Here is a 19,071-nt window from a genome sequence, read left to right as displayed (position 1 = left end):
CTCCTCCAAGCTGATCACCAAACTGTGCGGACGCAGACACTGGTCTTACTGGTCTAGTGTAAAGTAGTATATAATGGGCTTCCAAAAAACTCCTTGTCAGGTCGTAAAGAGTACAAAGTCAGGAACCCAATATTGGGATCACTTTGAGATTACTATCCTGTATGTACAAGGCATATTGGGCAAAGGTTATGGCTACCTTCAAAAATGGGCAGACCATTATGTACCCACCGGGAACCTAAAATGCTGCTTGGCCCGTCTGATCTAACAATTTTCCCTTAATGGACTAAAGTGTGATGGCAGATCCTTGGGGGTCCATGGACTTGAACTTTGAATAGCCTTGGTTCCAAAGAGAACCCTTGTTCCTCCAGTTCAGGAAACTCCAAACTCTTCAAACAGTCTTTCAATTAGGTCTATCACTTCCTGGGAGCATTCAAAGAATGTCAGATCTCCTCCTCTGGTTGTACTCTAACTCACATGCTTTCATAAGTTTTAGGTTTATGTTGTCTATCTGTTTAAGTGATCTGAAGGGACTGGAGTGACATGCAGCACTTTATAATAAACAAATAAATACATGTATACTTTGTAGGGGTGGGTGGCAAACTCCGCTCCACTGGCGGAATTTCCAGAGTTCTGGGTGGAGCGCAAAGTTCTGGAAAAACTCTGAGTTTTTCTCGCCAGCGTTAAGCTGGCTAGTGCAAGCCGGAAAATCAAGCACTAGGACGAGTCCTGCTGCGATTTCTCAACACGGGCTGTTGCGGCAGGTTGCTACCACTCTCATTGAGAAAGCTGCAGCTTAAGTAGAAAATCTACTCGACCGGCAGGAAGAATCAGTGCCCTCTGCCACGCCACATGGTGACGTTTGCACAGATTTTACAGCATGGGACAATCTCACGGCACTATAAATCAGCGTGATGTATGGCTATTCCACCTCTCTCAGAGCTCCGTGGACTCTCACTGAGTTTTTAGGTATCCCCACAGAATTCCGTGGAGTAAAACTCTGCGAGATCCGTCCACCCCTCATACTTTGTCTGTTATGTACCAATGAGAAACCAAAAGATTGTTCATGCTGCAGGATAGATTTTCATTTCAGACAGGGGGTTGATGTCAATTCATACAAATAGGAGGAAAACTAAAAGGTGATCAGTGGAAACTGAATTAATCTCAGCTACTGGTAATTCTAACAAGCATTGGTACATGTATTAGGTTTTGCTTATTTGATTGGTAATATTTTTTTGTGGGGTACGTTTTAAGTTGGTCAGCAGTTGCCCAGTGTAAGTTTAAGTTAAAGAAACTCCGTAAAATTGTTATGACTTGTTTTTGAGAAAGGCAATATACTGGAACATTGGGGAAGAGACTAGCTTTAGAATGAGTAGTGGTAGAGGACATTTTAGAGATTGAGGGAGCTGGAAACAAATGTTTGTAAAGGTAGTTGAGAGACAAATATAGTTGAGTACAGCTGCAAGAGATGGTAGGGTAAATAAGTGATATAGAGGTGCAAAAGAAAGAGTTTAGACCTGGTTAATGAATCTCGACAGCAAAGTGCCAGCTAGTTCTACCTAATTTCTGGGAGAAAACCAGAAGATAGGAATTGAAGATTATCGTTAAGTAACTGAGTCAGTCACAGGAGCGTAACAAAGGCCTACAATGAGTTAGATACTCAACTGAAGATGGGTATCCTGCAAAATCAGTCTTGCCACAGGTTTTAGTTTAAGCAAATTCCATTTCTATTCTATACCATATCATGGAAATACTTGCATGCCCTTTTGCTTCTTCATTTACTGTTTCTGAAAATCTAACATATAATTCAGAATTTGTTGTCTTCATAAGACCGCGAATGAGCTGGATTTTGCTAATAAATTAAAAGTTGTATAGAGTGGAGTGAAGTAGGGGGGGGGGCAAAATACGTCTTGCCAGAACTCAAAAACATGCTTAATGTAGCCCTGGATGTGCAATTATAGTATAGCGGACGGAATATGACTGAGAGTGTAGTGATGCATTATAGCTTGTAAAAGAGTTTGTAAAATAATCCCTACATTTAAATGCATTCATCCCAGGCGGAATGATACACCCTACAGCCATTCATTTACCTGCAGTGATAAAGGAATGGTCCTCTGAAGCCCTCTTTTAGACAGTGAACGGCAATACATGTAGAATACAGCTAACGTTGCCAATAACTAGACAGAATAAGCCATTTAAATGAAACTTGCATGTTGAGGTGACAGAGCAATAATACAAATAAATCATTACTTAAACAGCCCGCTTTTGCTAAGTGCTGCACATAAAACATGTTATTCTTACTCAGCCTGAATTGCATCTGGTAATGGGACAATATCCACGCTCTGTCCATATAGCTACATTACTTGTTCATGCATGCCCTCATATCAACTACACTGCTGTGGCCTTCTCCCTGTGATGTGCGTCTTTTCGTTAACACACCCTCACCTCCATATGACACTGCTGCTTTGTTGCATGTTTATTTTACCTCGCATCACTTCCCCGCACCCTCTATGAACTTTTTAATTCACCTCAGTGACCTGAAGCCAGGCACAAACTATGTGCGCAGCTGTCAAAATGCTATCTCATTGACCATTCATTTAGGTCACTTCATTCTGGCAATAAAAACACAAACATAGAAACGAAAGATAAGAAATGCATGCTACTCACAGTGTTCCTTTTATATCTCTGTATTGTGAAAATACCAATACAAATATATTATAAAATAAAGAAGAAGAAAAAAAAGAAATGCATGCTACGTGAATACAGCGTGCCCACTGCATGCGGTAAAGGGGGGGATCTCAACTGGTTGAGTGCTTCTGGGCGCTGTGATACACACTGACTCACTCTGAACTCTGAACGTGGCGTCTGGCGAAACCCTAGCAACCTGCCAGGGTAAACAGAGACGTCATTGTTGACAGAGACCAGCATTTTCTCTCTGATTCGTCTCAGATGGAAAGAAAAACTAACCTTTCATGAGGAAGCTCCTAGCAACCCACACCTCACCTTGAGACTAAATCACTGTAGTCTAGGCACCATTGTTAAAATACCTGGCACTATTCTTTAGCAACCCTGAGGCAGTAGAGGAGGCGCCTATGTGAAACGTAGCAAGCCAGCGCAAATTTCCACTTCTCCCATAGGGGTAGGTGGAAGACAGGCAGAAGGCTGGCCAAATAAATATTACCACCTACTAAAGAGCAACTTAAAATAATAAAGAAATAAAAGTGAGGATCCAGGTATCTTGAAGTGTGAAGTATAAGGAAACAAATATGAGAATATAAAACAAATTCAAATAAAAACAGGCCTGAAAGGGTATTGGCAATCCTTATCTAGAGGGCTAAGGCATACAAGGAAATAAAAGGGGAGCAGAGTTATTTAAAGACCTGTGCAAGTCCCAGGCAGTCAGGCATGCAATTAGAATGTCTGCAGACATCCACTTCAGAAACTAACTCAGAGGCTAATTCCTATTGGGAATAGCAAATTCCAAAATGTCATAGATATATCTGCTGACTTCTCCTCTGTGGGTGGTCATTGAGCATCAGCACAGGGGATGATACCACTTCTGCTGCTGTCACAGCTGTACTTTTTCTACTTTCTCTCCTGGAATGAAGGTTGGAAGCCAAGCCCATTGTAGCCTCCTCGTCTTCACCTTGCCCCTGATCATTGGATACATTCTACCAACGCTCTATGCCAGCAAGTCTTTCCACCCGAGGAATCACTGGTAAATCTTACTCTGGATCTCCTGTCTTGCTTATTATTAATTTTCTGTTTCCTGTGCCCATCATACTATCTGGTGAAGCCCTTTGCTGTTTTCTCAACAAAGTGTCTGTCCTTGCCAGGAATCACTGTGCTGTCCTCACCTCCTGCCTCATGGCAGCCCCACCCCTCTCTGTACATGATGGCTGAGACAGCTGCTTAAAAATAAAACGATAATCGATTTATCTTTTAGCTGCTGGAACTGACCAGTGGGACGACGCTCCCCCTGGTAAGGAGGCCGATTGGAAGGCAAGGACTGTGAAAAGGGGAACTACACCAAGTAGTGGAAGTTGAAGAATTAAGGTTACACAAAACTAGTGGTAGCTTAGGGAAAAGGGGCTAGTGGTAGCTATAGAAACAAAGATTTGCCACTGAATAGTATGGCTCCAGGAAACAATGAACTGCCATAGCACTGGAATCAGGAATTTCTGGAATCAGAAGTTCAGCCAATCAGGAACTCTGTATCAAAAATGGTGGCTAGATGTTCTGGGACAAATGTGATTTTCGTAGGATGACCACGCCGTGAGTGGCCATATTAACCAATTGACTTAACCTACAGGCAGTAAAGTGGCTTATGAAGTGCGTTATTTTGCCCTTGAAATTGCAAACTGAAATCTTATAAGACCAGTAATGTTTGAGGTGCTACAATAAAATTTCATAGCAAGTTTATAACAGAAGAAATAGAGCGTACAGACTGGATCTGCACTTATGTTTGTAGTGGTGCAGTTTATTTATTTATGTTCTTATATAGCGCCAGAATTCAACCCCCGAAGGGGTATCTCCGCGCTTCCGCTATAACCGCTTTAACAAAGGAGCTTAGACTTAGTTCTGAGCTGTGAGGAGGCTCGAGTGAGTATCTTAACAGGTAGTAAATAGAAAGGTTTTTAAGGTCTTCTTAAAAGATTGAAAGTTAGTGGTATTTTTAAGGGTTGGGGGTAGTGAATTCCATAAAATGGGGCCTTTGTAGGACAGAGCTCGCCCTCCCTGCCTAGCCTTTTTTATCCTTGGAACCTGGAGCTGTTGCTGACTGCTAGAGCGCAGGGTGCGAATAGGTTTATAGGGAGTGAATTTTTCTTTTAAGTATTTAGGTCCATTGCCAAATAGACATTTGTGAATTGTGCAACAGATTTTGAATTTTACACGCTGCCTAATTGGCAACCAGGGAAGTTTGACCAAGAGAGGGCATGAAGCAGACCTTGGCAGAGCGTTGAGAACTAGTCTCGCTGCGGTGTTCTGGACCACCTGTAGTCTCTGTAGTTGTTCTTCATTGGCCGAAATTAGCAAGCCATTACAATAGTCCAGTCTGCTGACTACCAAGGCCTGGACGAGAGTTTTCCTGTAGGAGTCTGATAAAAACGGGAAGACACGTCGTAGCAGTCCAATGACCCGGAAGCAAGATCCTGCTACTTGATTTGTGTGCTCTTTAAGCAAAAGTGTTTTGTCTAACCACACACCGAGGTTTTTTACGGTCTGTTCGGGGCTTGGTGTTGGTCCCAAATCCGGGGGCCACCATTCAGGGGACCACAAAAGTGTGGCCTCCCCGAACAGCATGACCTCTGTCTTGCCTACATTACACTAGAGGCAGTTTATGGCCATCCAGTCCGATATTGCCCTCATTCCGTCCGCAAAAGATTTTTGTATTGCGGGCGTTAGGTTTTTAAAGGGGAACAGAAGCTGAGTGTCGTCAGCATACGACACAGGGGTGAACCCATGAGTTCTTACGATGTCTGCTAAGGGGGCCACATACACGTTAAAAAGTGTGGGGCTTAGGCATGAGCCCTGTAGCACTCCCTTAGTGAGCTCCCTTGAGATGGAATGATGGGAGCCCAGTCTGACCCCTTGTTGTCGATCCGAAAGAAAGCTTTCCAACCAGGACAGAGCCACACCTTCTATGCCCCTCTCCCTCAAACGACCGAGAAGTATCTCATGAGACACTGTGTCGAAGGCAGCGGATAAATCTAACAGCACTAGAATCATGGAGCCCCCTCCATCCAGTGACATCCTGATGTTATCGGTCACTGAGAGGAGGGCAGATTCTGTGCTATGATTGGGCCTAAATCCAGATTGAGACAAATCTAGGCCCTCCGCTGCCTCGATGTATTTGGACAAATGAGTGTTTACATGTCTCTCGGTCATTTTACTGAGGTAAGGTAGGAGGGAGATGGGCCGGAGGTTCGAAAGGTCAGTCCATGTAAGTGCCGCGTTCTTTCGGATGCGGGTTCACCACCGCTTTTTTCCACTCTGTTGGTACTGATCCTTCCCTGAGAGAATGGTTGATTAGTGCTTGGATATCGGGTCCAAGCAGAGTATGCAGGGAGGCGGTTATTTGGCTGACAGAAAATCATCTGGAGACCCTGATTTTATGTAGCTCATGAGAGAGGAGAGATCTGAGTCATTGACTGCTGGAAATGCCGTAAGTGTGGTATTTCTCCATGTGGGCAGAGTAGAGGGAGAGAGAAAATTGTTATTCTTTTGACTGGAGGCCTTAATGATTTTTTCGTAAATCAAGTTGATTTTATTTTCGAAGAACAGAGAAATTTCATCACATAATTGTTGTGAAAAATCGTTAGGGCTTTCGCATGCAGTAGGTTTTACAAACTCCTGGAGAATTTTTAATAATTCCTTAGAGCGGTTACCCGCTTCTGCAAGTTGTTGAGAGAGGCTATTCCTCCGTGCAAGTTTGATATTTTTATAGTATTTAGTCTGGGCCTCATGATGTGCTTTCTTATTTTCTTCAGTTCGCGTTTTCCTCAATTTTTTTTCTATCTTCCTACATTTTTGTTTCTCTATTCTGAGTTCCTCAGTATACCATATTTCCTGTTTGGTAGCAGGATATTGTTTATGTAGTTTTAGAGGAGCTATTTTATCAATTGCTTCTATAAGAGAATTGTTAAATTTGGTCAGTGCGGTCTCCACACTATTCATCTCTAATGGGATGGGCTGTTTCCATACCCTTTGCAATTCCTCAACTGTGACTTTGTGCCACTGTCGACGCCAGACCGGTGGGAGGGGATTTTTATGAGAAAGCTTATCTACCCCGGATAGAGAAAATTCCACAATAAAGTGGTCAGACCAGTTTATTTGAGCAGTAGGTAGACAACGTATTTTGGGACAATTAGTAAATAGTAAATCTAAAAAGTGGCCTCCTGTATGGGTGGGTCCATGATTCTTCAGATCTAGACCAAGGGAGGATAGATCAGAGACCAAAGAAATTGTTTCTGGGTGTGCAGAGATATCAGCGTGAATATTAAAATCACAGAGAAGGATGAAGTCTTCCTTTGCTTTAATTATGGGGCTAGGAGTTCTAGTAGTGCAAGGGAGAAACCCGCACTGGATCCCAGAGGGCGGTAAACTAAGGCTCCTTTCCAGAATCTGTTCATGGCATAATTCATTTTAAAGATCATTATTTAAAAAAGTGGGCAGTACTTTTGTTCTAGTATTGTAATCTTCAGGTGTTCTTTATATATAATGGCTAAGCCACCACCCGTTTTCTCGGGGCGATCAAAATGGACGAACTTATAGCCCAGAGGAACCCCCACGGCTATAGTAGGGACAGTATGAGGTTTTAACCAAGTTTCCGTTAGGAAGAAAAGGTCTGGTTGCATTGTGTGTACTAGGTCCCATACTTCTAGTTGGTGTTTAGGTAGGGAGCGGACATTTAAGAGAAAGCACTTTGTCCCTTTTTGAGAGGTATCTTTCATTTTGATCGTCCCAACACTGGATTTAGTGTGCGCAGCTTCGAAATGGCAATTAATGCAAGAAAAAGGGCCCTCGGGGCATGGCCAGGAGTCTGTAGAACATCCTGTGAGAGGGGTAGGTCTCAAGTGTAACAGAGTATGCGCCGTGTACCTAATGTGAGGGGTCCCTGCAGAAGGATTATCCACAGATGTTGGGCCCAGGGCCCCTAGTCCCGTCCAGTCGTGGACGGGCGCAGACGGGCAGCTCTTTGGCTGCTCTTCGGCGAGTCTTCGGCTGCGCGCGATCACTGCGCGCTCAGGGGAGGGCGAGGGCTAAAATAGCCCCAGAAGTGCGAGCACTAGAGCGCTAACCGCTCCAATGCTACCGGAAGTGCCTTGCTCTCACCTGACCGCCCTCCGCACAACGGTAATAATTACCCTGTCGGACCGGGGCGGGCAGGAAGGAAGTAGAGCCTCGGCTTGTTGCTGTCTCAGGGAAAATAGCGAAGGAGCTGCTACCCTCCTATTGGATCAGGTAGGGAGAGCGGAAATAGAGATAATTAAAATGCCGATTTCTGCAAGATTGTATTCATCAGGCACAAATGTTAAAAACTAGCCATAGTATCAAAGTCACGTTTTACAATTAAAACATACACAGGGTGGAGCACAGTTTTCAGGCAACCTTGGTCAAGCGAGCGGGTCAGGGACACTGCCACCATCACCTTACCGCAGCTTCTATGAGGTAGATGCTCTGCCTAAATAGCCCCAGAAGTGCGAGCACTAGAGCGCTAACCGCTCCAATGCTACCGGAAGTGCCTTGCTCTCACCTGACCGCCCTCCGCACAACGGTAATAATTACCCTGTCGGACTGGGGCAGGCAGGAAGGAAGTAGAGCCTCGGCTTGTTGCTGTCTCAGGGAAAATAGCGAAGGAGCTACTACCCTCCTATTGGATCAGGTAGGGAGAGCGGAAATAGCGATAATTAAAATGCCGATTTCGGCGAGATTGTTTTCATCAGGCACGAATGTTAAAAACTAGCCATAGTATCAAAGTCACGTTTTACAATTAAAACATACACAGCGTGGAGCACAGTTTTCAGGCAACCTTGGTCAAGCGAGCGGGTCGGGGACACTGCCACTATCACCTTACCGCAGCTTCTATGAGGTAGATGCTCTGCCTAAATAGCCCCAGAAGTGCGAGCACTAGAGCGCTAACCGCTCCAATGCTACCGGAAGTGCCTTGCTCTCACCTGACCGCCCTCCGCACAATGGTAATAATTACCCTGCCGGACCGGGGCGGGCAGGAAGGAAGTAGAGCCTCGGCTTGTTGCTGTCTCAGGGAAAATAGCGAAGGATCTGCTACCCTCCTATTGGATCAGGTAGGGAGAGCGGAAATAGCGATAATTAAAATGCCGATTTCGGCGAGATTGTATTCATCAGGCACAACTGTTAAAAACTAGCCATAGTATCAAAGTCACGTTTTACAATTAAAACATACACCGCTTGGGGGGGGTGTGGCTTGCGCGCCGCTGAAGCATGGCGTGTCGCGCTTGAGCTCCAAGGCGATTGAGGCCCGTTGGGAGTTTACCATCAGCTCTCTGACTGCCCCTTTTCAACGAGACAGCTTTTCTATGCGGCGGAATATGCAGGGAGACGCTTGACTGCATTTTCGGCGATTTCCGACGACAGCTGGTGTATTTCCCGTCAAGCTGCTGTGACGCTCGGTTTCCTCACGGGCGGCCGCCATTTTCCCGCCTGTGACAGTGACCGGCATTTCTCTTCAGAGGCGCCGCATTGGATACATTCTTGCCGGTTATGCTGGATATCCATGTCACTTGACCTACAGCGCCTGCAGTTGGTAACTTTTTTCTTTTTTCTTCTCTTAGTGCTGCTTGGCTGGATATTATGTTGCCCACGCTCTGATTACCTCAGTGCAGATCTCTGATGTTGGCGCTGTTTTTTTCTCACAATGTCTTTGCTTTGACCTCTTGATTTATATGAGGCTCTGCTATACAATATTGTGCCCACATTCCATATAAGTCCGCTGCTGTCATTTATTTGGCGCTCACTACGCTCAGTGTGCTTTATTTCTTTATTTTTTGGTGTGAACTCCGCAGTTTCTGTCCTCTCCTTTTCCTCAAGTGGCTGTGTACTTTTTTTGGGGACTGTTACTTCATGGCTGCAAATATGGGCCGTTCCTCAACTACTAAAGACTCAAAAGATGCTGGCACCTCGCTTAAAAGACTTAAGCCACTGTCTCCTACGCCTGAGTCCGCTCAGTCAGACACCAACTCTACTCTTGACACAATATTAACGCGCCTTAATGAAGTGCATGATATTGCGCAGTCAACAAAGACTAATACGGACTTACTGCAAGTGGAGGTGTCCGCTATTAGGAATGATTTCAAAGCCCTTTCTCTTGTGGAGAGGTGTGGCTCACTGGTTAGAGGCGGCAGACATGTAAGCAGAGAACGGCCCGGGACCAGGGTTCAATTCCCGACGCGGCAGGGTCTTGGACCAGGGTCAACGGACTCGATAATTCTCGCCTCAGTGCCTACTCTAACCAGGGAACACACTCGGTAACTCTGGGCATTAAGCTTGCCTCATCTCTGCAACGGGCCCCCACAGACGCCGGGGATGCCTGGTTTCACCCTGGAGATACCCAGCAAGGGACCATCTCACAGGGAAAACCAGGACTGGTTCCCCAGCGGTCTACAGCGCCAGGACACTCGGGTAGAGTAACAGTGCGCTTTACAAGTATCCCACATTTACATTTACATCTAGCTGCCTTCCTGGATAACCAGATGGAGATACAGATGGAGATTCAAAGGGCGACTTCGCAGGATCCTGGTGCCTCGGGCACTTGAAATGTCTCCTTCTGTCTCCTTTGTGGTGGCTTTCTGTATACCTATGTTTCCCCTTATCTCTTCTGCTGCTCGTTTCTTGACAACATCGATTTCTAACTCCGTTACTGGACTTTTTCCGTTCTGCTTCATGTCTGCACTGTCCTCTCTGTTTCCCTTCTACTTAGTTTATCCTTTTAGATTTATATAGTGCTTTTATTTCTTAATATTGTTGGGATTTACTTTTCTACTTTTATATCTCTGTGTTCTATTTTACTACTTTCCTTAGTATATCTTCTTTCTGTATTCTCCACCTATTTCAGAGTTATGTTGTTTAATCTAATATGTCTATACCATTTTTCTTCTTTGTATTCTTTCCTACTGTGTATATATTGATTCCTTATTAGTCGGTCACTATTTACGTTTTATTATCTTGTGTTCAGCTCTAGTGGTTATATATTATATTTCTATCTTTATCTCAGGATAGTTTCATTGTTTGATGATTGCCTATTTATAACAGTTGCCTTCCTCTATTTTGTAACACCTGTCCTCTTTTTTTTCTGCTTTCTATTCTCATATCCTCTTCCCTTCTATTATTATATTTTTGATCTGTTCGTGCATTTTCAATTTCAATTACATATAGTACGTTTTATGCAGTTAAGGATTGTTAATTAATTGAATGTTTCTTAGGATTTACATAGTTATCTTCATGAGACTATGTCTTTCTTTTTTTTCTACTATACTACTTTTTTAAATATCAGTTTGACTAGTATTAATAACTATCATATGTATGACACTTCATATTAGTTTAATAACTAAGTTTGACTTTACAGATTTGCATGTTGGATTGTTCTTTTTTATACTATTATGCTGATATTAGTTTATATTTTGATTGTTCCCATTTCCTACTTCAATCTCATCAGCTAGGTACCCTATTGGGGCTGTTATTATCAATCATTATTCCTCCTTGTACGGTCCCCTTTCTCGCCTTTCCACGTTCTCCCTAGTATGAATTTGGTCTTTTTCAGGCCTCCCCTGCTGTTTCTTCTCTCTCTTCTCTTTTCTTCTTTTCAGTCTTTTTTCTTCTTTCGGATTTCCCACATGGATTCTCCCTCTTCGTTCTTTATGATTGGTGTTTGGTTGCTTGTGTTTGTGCGGTTGGTTGTCTATCTTTCATCTATGGTGTCTTTTCTCGATTTTTATGTATTTCCATGCCGGGTTTGAATATATTATCCCTTAATGTTAAGGGTTTAAATCATCAGGTGAAGAGGTCAAAAGTCTTAGATTATTGTAAATCTCTTTCTTCAGACCTGATCCTCTTTCAAGAGACCAAGGTCTCTACCAGAGAGGCTTTATTTCTGAAGAAAGAATGGGTTTCTGATGTTTGCTGTTCTGATGCCTCTGGCAAACGAAATGGGGTCATTACATTAATTTATAAGAATTCAGGTTTATCTATAATTTCTTCTGATCACGATTCTGAAGGTCGTTGGTTGTTATCTAAATTGTCTGATGGTAATAACGATCTTTATGTGATGAATATTTATGCCCCTAACAATGATGATCCGTCCTTTTGGAAATCGATTACCAAAAAATTAAATGATACCCCGCATTCTGGGAATCTTATTGTTGGTGGTGATTTTAATTTACCAATGGATCCCATTTTGGATAGGAATTCAGCTTTTCAGTTTCGTCCTCCAAAATCCCATAAACAAATGACTAACATGTGTTCCCTCACTCATCTTCAAGATATATGGCGTCTGCACAACCCCGCTGGTAGTGACTTTTCTTTCTTCTCTTCCCCTCACTCTTCCTTTTCTCGTATTGACTATCTACTTGTTCACTCTTCTCTTGTTTCGTCCTCCTCCTCTCCGCTTCTTCATCCTATTCTGATTTCTGATCATGCTGCGGTTACTTTTACATTGTTATCCTTTGCTCCTAAATCACGTGCTCGCTCCTGGAGATTAAATACAGAAGTTTTGCATGATGCTGCTCAGATTAATGAATTCTCTAGTGCAATAGAAACCTTTTTCCTTGAAAATGAAGGTTCAGTTTCTTCCCCAATTGTCCTCTGGGATTCGTTTAAATGCACTTTCCGTGGCCAGGTTATTAAATGTATGTCTAAAAGGAATTCTGCTATTAAAAAAGAGCTTACAGATTTATCAACTGAAATTAAACATCTGAAATCTACCTTTAGACAATCTAAGGATACATCCTGTTTACAGTTATTAAAACAATTAAAATACAAATATAATACCATAGTTACCAAAAGAGCCCATATTGGAGTTCAGGCGCAGAAATCCAAGAGGTTATTGTTAAAGAATCGAGCTGGGAAGATTCTCGCAGCTACATTAAAATTTCAAGATTTCTCATTTAAGTCCTCTCAAATTTCTTCTATTACGGATCATTCTGGCTCCCAAAAATTTCAGACTGGGGAAATTCTCGAAGTTTTTTGCGACTTCTATAATAACTTATATACCCCTTCTAATCAAACCTCTTTTGAGCAATGTCAGAATTTTTTACAATCTGTTCCGGTGCAGACGGTTTCCGAGGATGATCGTACTCTTCTAAATAGCCCGATTTCCCCAGAGGAAATTATTGCAGCAATTAAAGCTACTCGTTCTGGTAAAGCCCCTGGCCCCGATGGTTACCCTATTTTGTTTTATAAAACCTTTATCTCTGCGCTTGTTCCCAAATTGCAATCTGTCTTTGATTCTTTTATTAAAGATGGGTCTGTTTCTGGTACTGCGGCTGATGCTACTATTGTAGTGATTCCAAAAGAAGGAAAAGATCATTCGGACCCTAAAAACCTCCGTCCTATTTCTCTTCTCAACATGGAGGCTAAGATTTTTGCCAAAATCCTGGCCAAAAGATTAGAATCCTTTATTCCTAAACTTGTCCATCCCTCTCAAACCGGTTTTGTAAAGGGTCGTCTTGCGCGCGATAATATACGCACTTTTTGTCATATTCTTGGATCAGCTAAACGGTCTCAACTCCCTGCTGCGGCCTTGGCCCTTGACGCTGAAAAGGCCTTTGACAAGGTCTCTTGGCCGTTTCTTCGTGCTGTCTTGTGTGCACATAACCTTGGTGACTCCTTCATTAATATGGTAATGTCCCTATATTCTCAACCTAGAGCTCATATTAGAGTTAATGGTGCTACGTCGTCCTTTTTTAATCTTCGCCAGGGCACTAGACAAGGTTGTCCTTTATCTCCGCTTTTGTTTTTATTATCCATTGATCCTCTCCTCCGATTGATTGAGTTACACCCAGACATTAAAGGTTTTTCTTTTGGACCTCACTGTATTAAAACTGCTGCGTACGCAGATGATGTTCTTATTTTTTCAGATGATATTGCCTTGGCAATCCCTGCTATTTCAAATACCATTTCCCTCTTTTCAAAGGTTTCAGGTTATACCTTAAATAAAGATAAGACGGAGATGTTTCCTTTGAATGCCTATTGTTTCCCTTCACATATGGGCTCTGCGGGTTTTAAATGGCAGCCTACACATTTAAAATACTTAGGTATTTATTTTTGTTCTACCCTATATGCCACTACTGCCTACAATGAATCCCAGACTATTCTTAAAGTGCGTCGTCTTTTGGACACATGGTCCCCGAAACATATTTCCTGGTGGGGTCGCCTTCAGACTCTTAAAATGATGATAACACCCATTATTAATTTTGTATCCTCCATGCTTCCGGTTAAGCTATCAGATTCCTTCTTTCATGAACTTGATGTTCTGACCTCTACATTTTTGTGGAATGACAAACGTACTAGACTTGCTTACAAATTCTTGCGCAAACCTTATGATATGGGAGGTTGCAATCTTCCTGATTGGGAAAAGTACCAAACTGCCTTTTTGGCATCTCAAGGTGCTCTATGGTTCTCTTCTCCACCTATTCATGTTCCCTCTTGGCTGTTAATAGAACAGGAATTAGCGTCTCCTTTGCCGCCTGCCTCCTTTTGCACCACATCTACCTTGCATATCCTGTTCTCTCGTTCTATAATTCTTGATACCATTGCTGCAGTCCGGAAAGTCGACAAGAAAGTGGCGATTCCCCTCCATAAATCTAGGTGGTCATCTATTTGGCGGAATTCTAAACTTAAACTCGATATTACTCCCATTCTCATGTCCTACTGGGCGGCTAAAGGGATTTCCCTTGTTAAACATCTTTATGGTGCTAATAATGAGGCATTACCCTTTTCCACCTTGGCTCAACAACATTCTTTAACTAACTTAGATTTTTATACTTTTCTTAAAATTAAAGTGGCACTTGCTAAAGTACGTCTTCATCCTACCTCTCCTACCATCTCTCTCTTTCATGTCTGGACTAAATCTGGTCACGTAGCCTCCAAAATGTATACATTTTATCGTCTGTCTCATTACCCACACATACGGTTGCTCAACAAAAATGGTTACATCATTTTGATCAAGGAGTTACGGACCATATTTCTTCAGACACGTGGCAACTGATTGGTAAACTTTCTCTTCGCAATAAAATCGCCCCATCATTAATGCAATCTAAATTTTTCTCTGTCATCCTCCTTCATTGGACGCCTGTTCGTCTACATTCGCTTAATCTCAAGGATGATAATTTATGCTGGAGCTGTGGCTTATTGACGGGTGATTTTCCGCATATGTTTTTTGAATGTTCCCTCCTCCAGCCTTTTTGGTACCTCATTCATAAACATCTCTCTCTCATCTTTGGTATTGAGTTCCAACTCTCGTTTCCATTAATTTTATTAGGTCCATTGGCTGCCTCTGTTCCTCTCCCCTTGGATCCAATGGAATTACAGCTGATGGATCTCCTTTTGACTGTTGCAGTGAAAGTCATACTTATGGAATGGAAATCCTTTTCCTCTGTTTCTTATCATTCTTGGTGGGCTTGGGTTTCCTTTTTGCGTAGTGCTCACACTTCGGTTGATCAAGCTCGCCTTTCTCCATCTATTTCTAATGGGGTTTGGAAAGCATTGGATTTGGTTGCTCAATTTCCTTTTGATTTGTCTGTTTGATTGGCGTCTTTTGTGCGGCGTGTCGGGTTAGTCCGTTGGAAATCCTTCTTTCTCTTCTTCTTCTTTCTCTGTCCTGTCTTTGGTCCCTTTCCATCTTTTCTTTTGTTCTCTCTTTCTTTCTTTTTTCTATCCCTCCCTCACCCCGAATATACCAGCTGATAGTGATACACTTGCTTATTGATTCGATATTAGTCACTTATTTTTCCTTTACCTAATTAATTTCTCTGTTTATAACAGGCTACTTTTATTTAGGACTGCATTTGCTATTCTTATATTTAACGTTTAGCCTCTGATTGTTTGTTTATTTTGTCTCAATTGTATCACATTTATAGTATTATGTACCTCTTATTCTTTGTAGCTTCTTTATCAAATAAAATGCTTTGAAATCAAAAAAAACATACACAGCGTGGAGCACAGTTTTCAGGCAACCTTGGTCAAGCGAGCGGGTCAGGGACACTGCCACCATCACCTTACCGCAGCTTCTATGAGGTAGATGCTCTGCCTAAATAGCCCCAGAAGTGCGAGCACTAGAGCGCTAACCGCTCCAATGCTACCGGAAGTGCCTTGCTCTCACCTGACCGCCCTCCGCACAACGGTAATAATTACCCTGTCGGACCAGGGCGGGCAGGAAGGAAGTAGAGCCTCGGCTTGTTGCTGTCTCAGGGAAAATAGCGAAGGAGCTGCTACCCTCCTATTGGATCAGGTAGGGAGAGCGGAAATAGCGATAATTAAAATGCCGATTTCGGCGAGATTGTATTCATCAGGCACAAATGTTAAAAACTAGCCATAGTATCAAAGTCACGTTTTACAATTAAAACATACACAGCGTGGAGCACAGTTTTCAGGCAACCTTGGTCAAGCGAGCGGGTCGGGGACACTGCCACCATCACCTTACAGTTGGTTTCACTATAGCCCTGACTTGGATGGATTGAACTGTACATGAAGCCAATCAATCTTTTAGCCTCGTTTTATTAAGCCCGATTCAGTCAAAATCCTTACCAGTGATTATATTTCAAATATCAGTAATTTTTATTAGGGAGTAAACAATCGCAGCTTTCAAAGAGGCGGAGTGGCAGCTTGATGAAGTAAGGTGATGTCAGTTTATGGGCTTACCAGTGGCCTTGCAATTGCAATAGATGTGATGTTTGCAAAATGTTACTTTCTACAGGATAGGACATTTCTGGCTAGGCCATGACGCAAGGTTATCCTTAGAAGAACATCTACTAAAGGGTTCAGAAAACTAACAGAGTGGCCACAACTTGTGTGCGTGCAGACCCTTAATGGCCAGGACAGACCTGTCATAGTTATGTCTACTATACAGACCACCTTGATGCCATGTACCCCATTAAAAATTCTTTCAGTTAAACAAGTTAAATTTTGACAAGTTTTTGTGTATGTATTACTCGTTTTCCTTTTTTAGCAGTGTACCACAGTAGTTTCATAAAAGACATTGGTCCTGATTTAGAGTTTGAAGGACATGGAACTCTACCACTTTTGTAACTGTTCACCCCCTCTATTTAGAGTCGGTAGACCATGCTGTTTCCGCCAGTGGAGCATCCATCGGTGGAAACGGTACATCGATGGGCAGACAGACTTAGGGCACCTAGGGCATTAAAAACCCACCCTATTTAGAGCCAGTTGTCTGATGTTGTCTTTTTCTCTTTCGGACCTCCAGGAAAAGCCTGGAAGCCCTCAAGAGAAAAAAAGAAAAATTAGCCCTCACCCTTTTTTGTTTTACAGAGTTATTCCCCGATCTGGGAGCTTGTTTTTGTAATGCAAAAAATGGTTTGTTGAACTTGATATATGGTGACCGCTCAGCAAACATTTAATGCATAGCAGCGGCGGCTGGCACATGTAAGCGCGGTGTGACGGGGCGGGGTGGGATGGGAGTGGGGGGAAGTTGACAGATGACAAAATATGTATATTTAAATAAATAAATAATACCTAGACCCGCCCCACCCACCGCGCTTACCTGTGCAGGCTGCAGCTGATGCATAGACTCATTAGACCATGACAAGGCTGGCAGTGATCTCAGAAGATGGTGGCCGATAGTCTGCTAGGGCGGGCCTCCTGACAAACTTTAAATCAGGCACATTGTCCTTAAAATGTATGATATTGAAATGTTATGTGAGATGGAATACAGGTGCAATTTGTAAAGGCTCCTGTGCTACACCTCATCTCCTCCTTTCCTGGCACACAGGGAATATTTGGATCTTAGACATGCAATGGTACATTCCCTTGCCGGAGGGCGCACCTGGGTGGTTGCCTAGCCTAATCTGCCTTGCTTTAAAACTCATTTTTGGCAAGGTGAACACACTGCACTCTGTCTTCACATCAAATTACGTTTTTTTTTAATGGATTTTGTTATTCCTGAGCAGATTAGCATTTTAAGAATTTTTCATTGTTTATTTTGTTTGCAGAGATATCTGGTCTTTGGGCTGTGTTTTATACGAGATGTGCACTTTGAAGCATCCTGTAAGTATTTGAATGATGCATCAATGTCAAAAGTTGTACCGTTGCTAGAGAAAATGTGTAGTAATGGGCTGGGGTTAGTACGTAGAGATGTATGTGATTCGGTTAGTGTGCTAATCAATTAATTTTTGTAGTACATCTAACCTTCCATAAAGTCCTACCAACCATTGGCATGATGCTGAAAAATGTGCAATACACAATGCTGGACATATTCTACCTTTAAATTGGCAAAGAGGTAATTAGAGGTAGGTCAAAGTGGGGCATCTGCAAAAATCAGCAGATGTCTGCAATGCCCATCACTTGGTTCTGCTGCTTTATTGAAAGGTGGGAATGGCTTAGATTCTGCTGACACCCCTGACAAAGGTAAGCCACTACTAATTCCACAGCTTAAGAGCATCAGAAAGCCTGCATTGCTTGAAGTGGGCGAGGGGGCTAAGTGATATTTTTTCCCCAAAAAACGCCCCACAAGCTCTAGGAAGAAATGTTCAGGTTATGAAGCTCATATATGTTTTGTTTTTCAGAAACAAAGCCCTAATGCGGAGGTTTGCAGCATTTATCATACTGTGTATATTATAGCCCATTTGAAATTAACAGAAGTAACATTTCAAAGAAAGTAAACTGGAAAAATAATACTGAGTTTGAATTTAGCAAACTTGTTAGGGATCTTGTGTATTCTGAAGTTTAACTTTACTACTGGACCTCTCCGCGGCATTTGATACTGTGTCCCATCAACTGCTGGCGGAGAGGCTTTAGAACTGTGGTATTCGGGATCAGGCACTGAAGTGGCTGGTCCATTTCTTGTCTGATAGGAAGCAACAGGTCATCATGGGCTCATTTAAATCATCTAAGTACATATTGAAGAGGGGAGTCCCACAGGGCTCATGCTTAAGTCCGACCCTCTTCAATATATACTTGGCCCCCCTAGCTAGAATAGTGCGGCATTATGGTTTTGAGGTCGTCACATACGCAGACGACACTCAACTGATTTTCCCAATTGGGAAAGATCTGGCTGAGGAAAAAACGCGCTTTGCCCAAGGAATGTTGGCCATCTCTAGCTGGATGGCTGAGTCCTATCTCCAATTAAATCCGGAGAAAACAGAGTTGATGTTTCTAGGGAAAAAACAGGACATCGAACTAAACGACTGGTGGCCAGCCGAACTGGGGGCCGCTCCTGTCCCTTCAACTTCTGTGAAAAGCTTAGGGATACAGCTGGACGAGAACCTTTCCATGAAGAAAAATGTGAGTAACATTGTAAGCTCATGTTACTACAGTCTACGACTGCTGCGGAAAATTATCCCGTTTTTGCCCCTTAGCCATCGC

The 19,071-nt window shown here is 42.9% G+C and overlaps 1 protein-coding gene across 1 annotated transcript in view; it reads left to right on the top strand.

Moving 5' to 3' along the window:
• NEK5 (NIMA related kinase 5) overlaps nucleotides 1-19,071 on the top strand; it is a 372,187-nt gene that overhangs the window by 95,906 nt on the left and 257,210 nt on the right. The window contains exon 8 of the mRNA XM_078657268.1: nucleotides 17,700-17,754. Within this exon, the coding sequence (XP_078513394.1) occupies nucleotides 17,700-17,754 (55 nt within the window). The remainder of the gene's footprint in view (nucleotides 1-17,699; nucleotides 17,755-19,071) is intronic.

Source organism: Lissotriton helveticus, chromosome 8, assembly GCF_964261635.1.
Source record: "Lissotriton helveticus chromosome 8, aLisHel1.1, whole genome shotgun sequence".
Lineage (NCBI taxonomy): Eukaryota > Metazoa > Chordata > Amphibia > Caudata > Salamandridae > Lissotriton > Lissotriton helveticus.
Note: the sequence above shows the minus strand (reverse complement) of the source record. Positions and strands in the feature narration are given on the sequence as shown.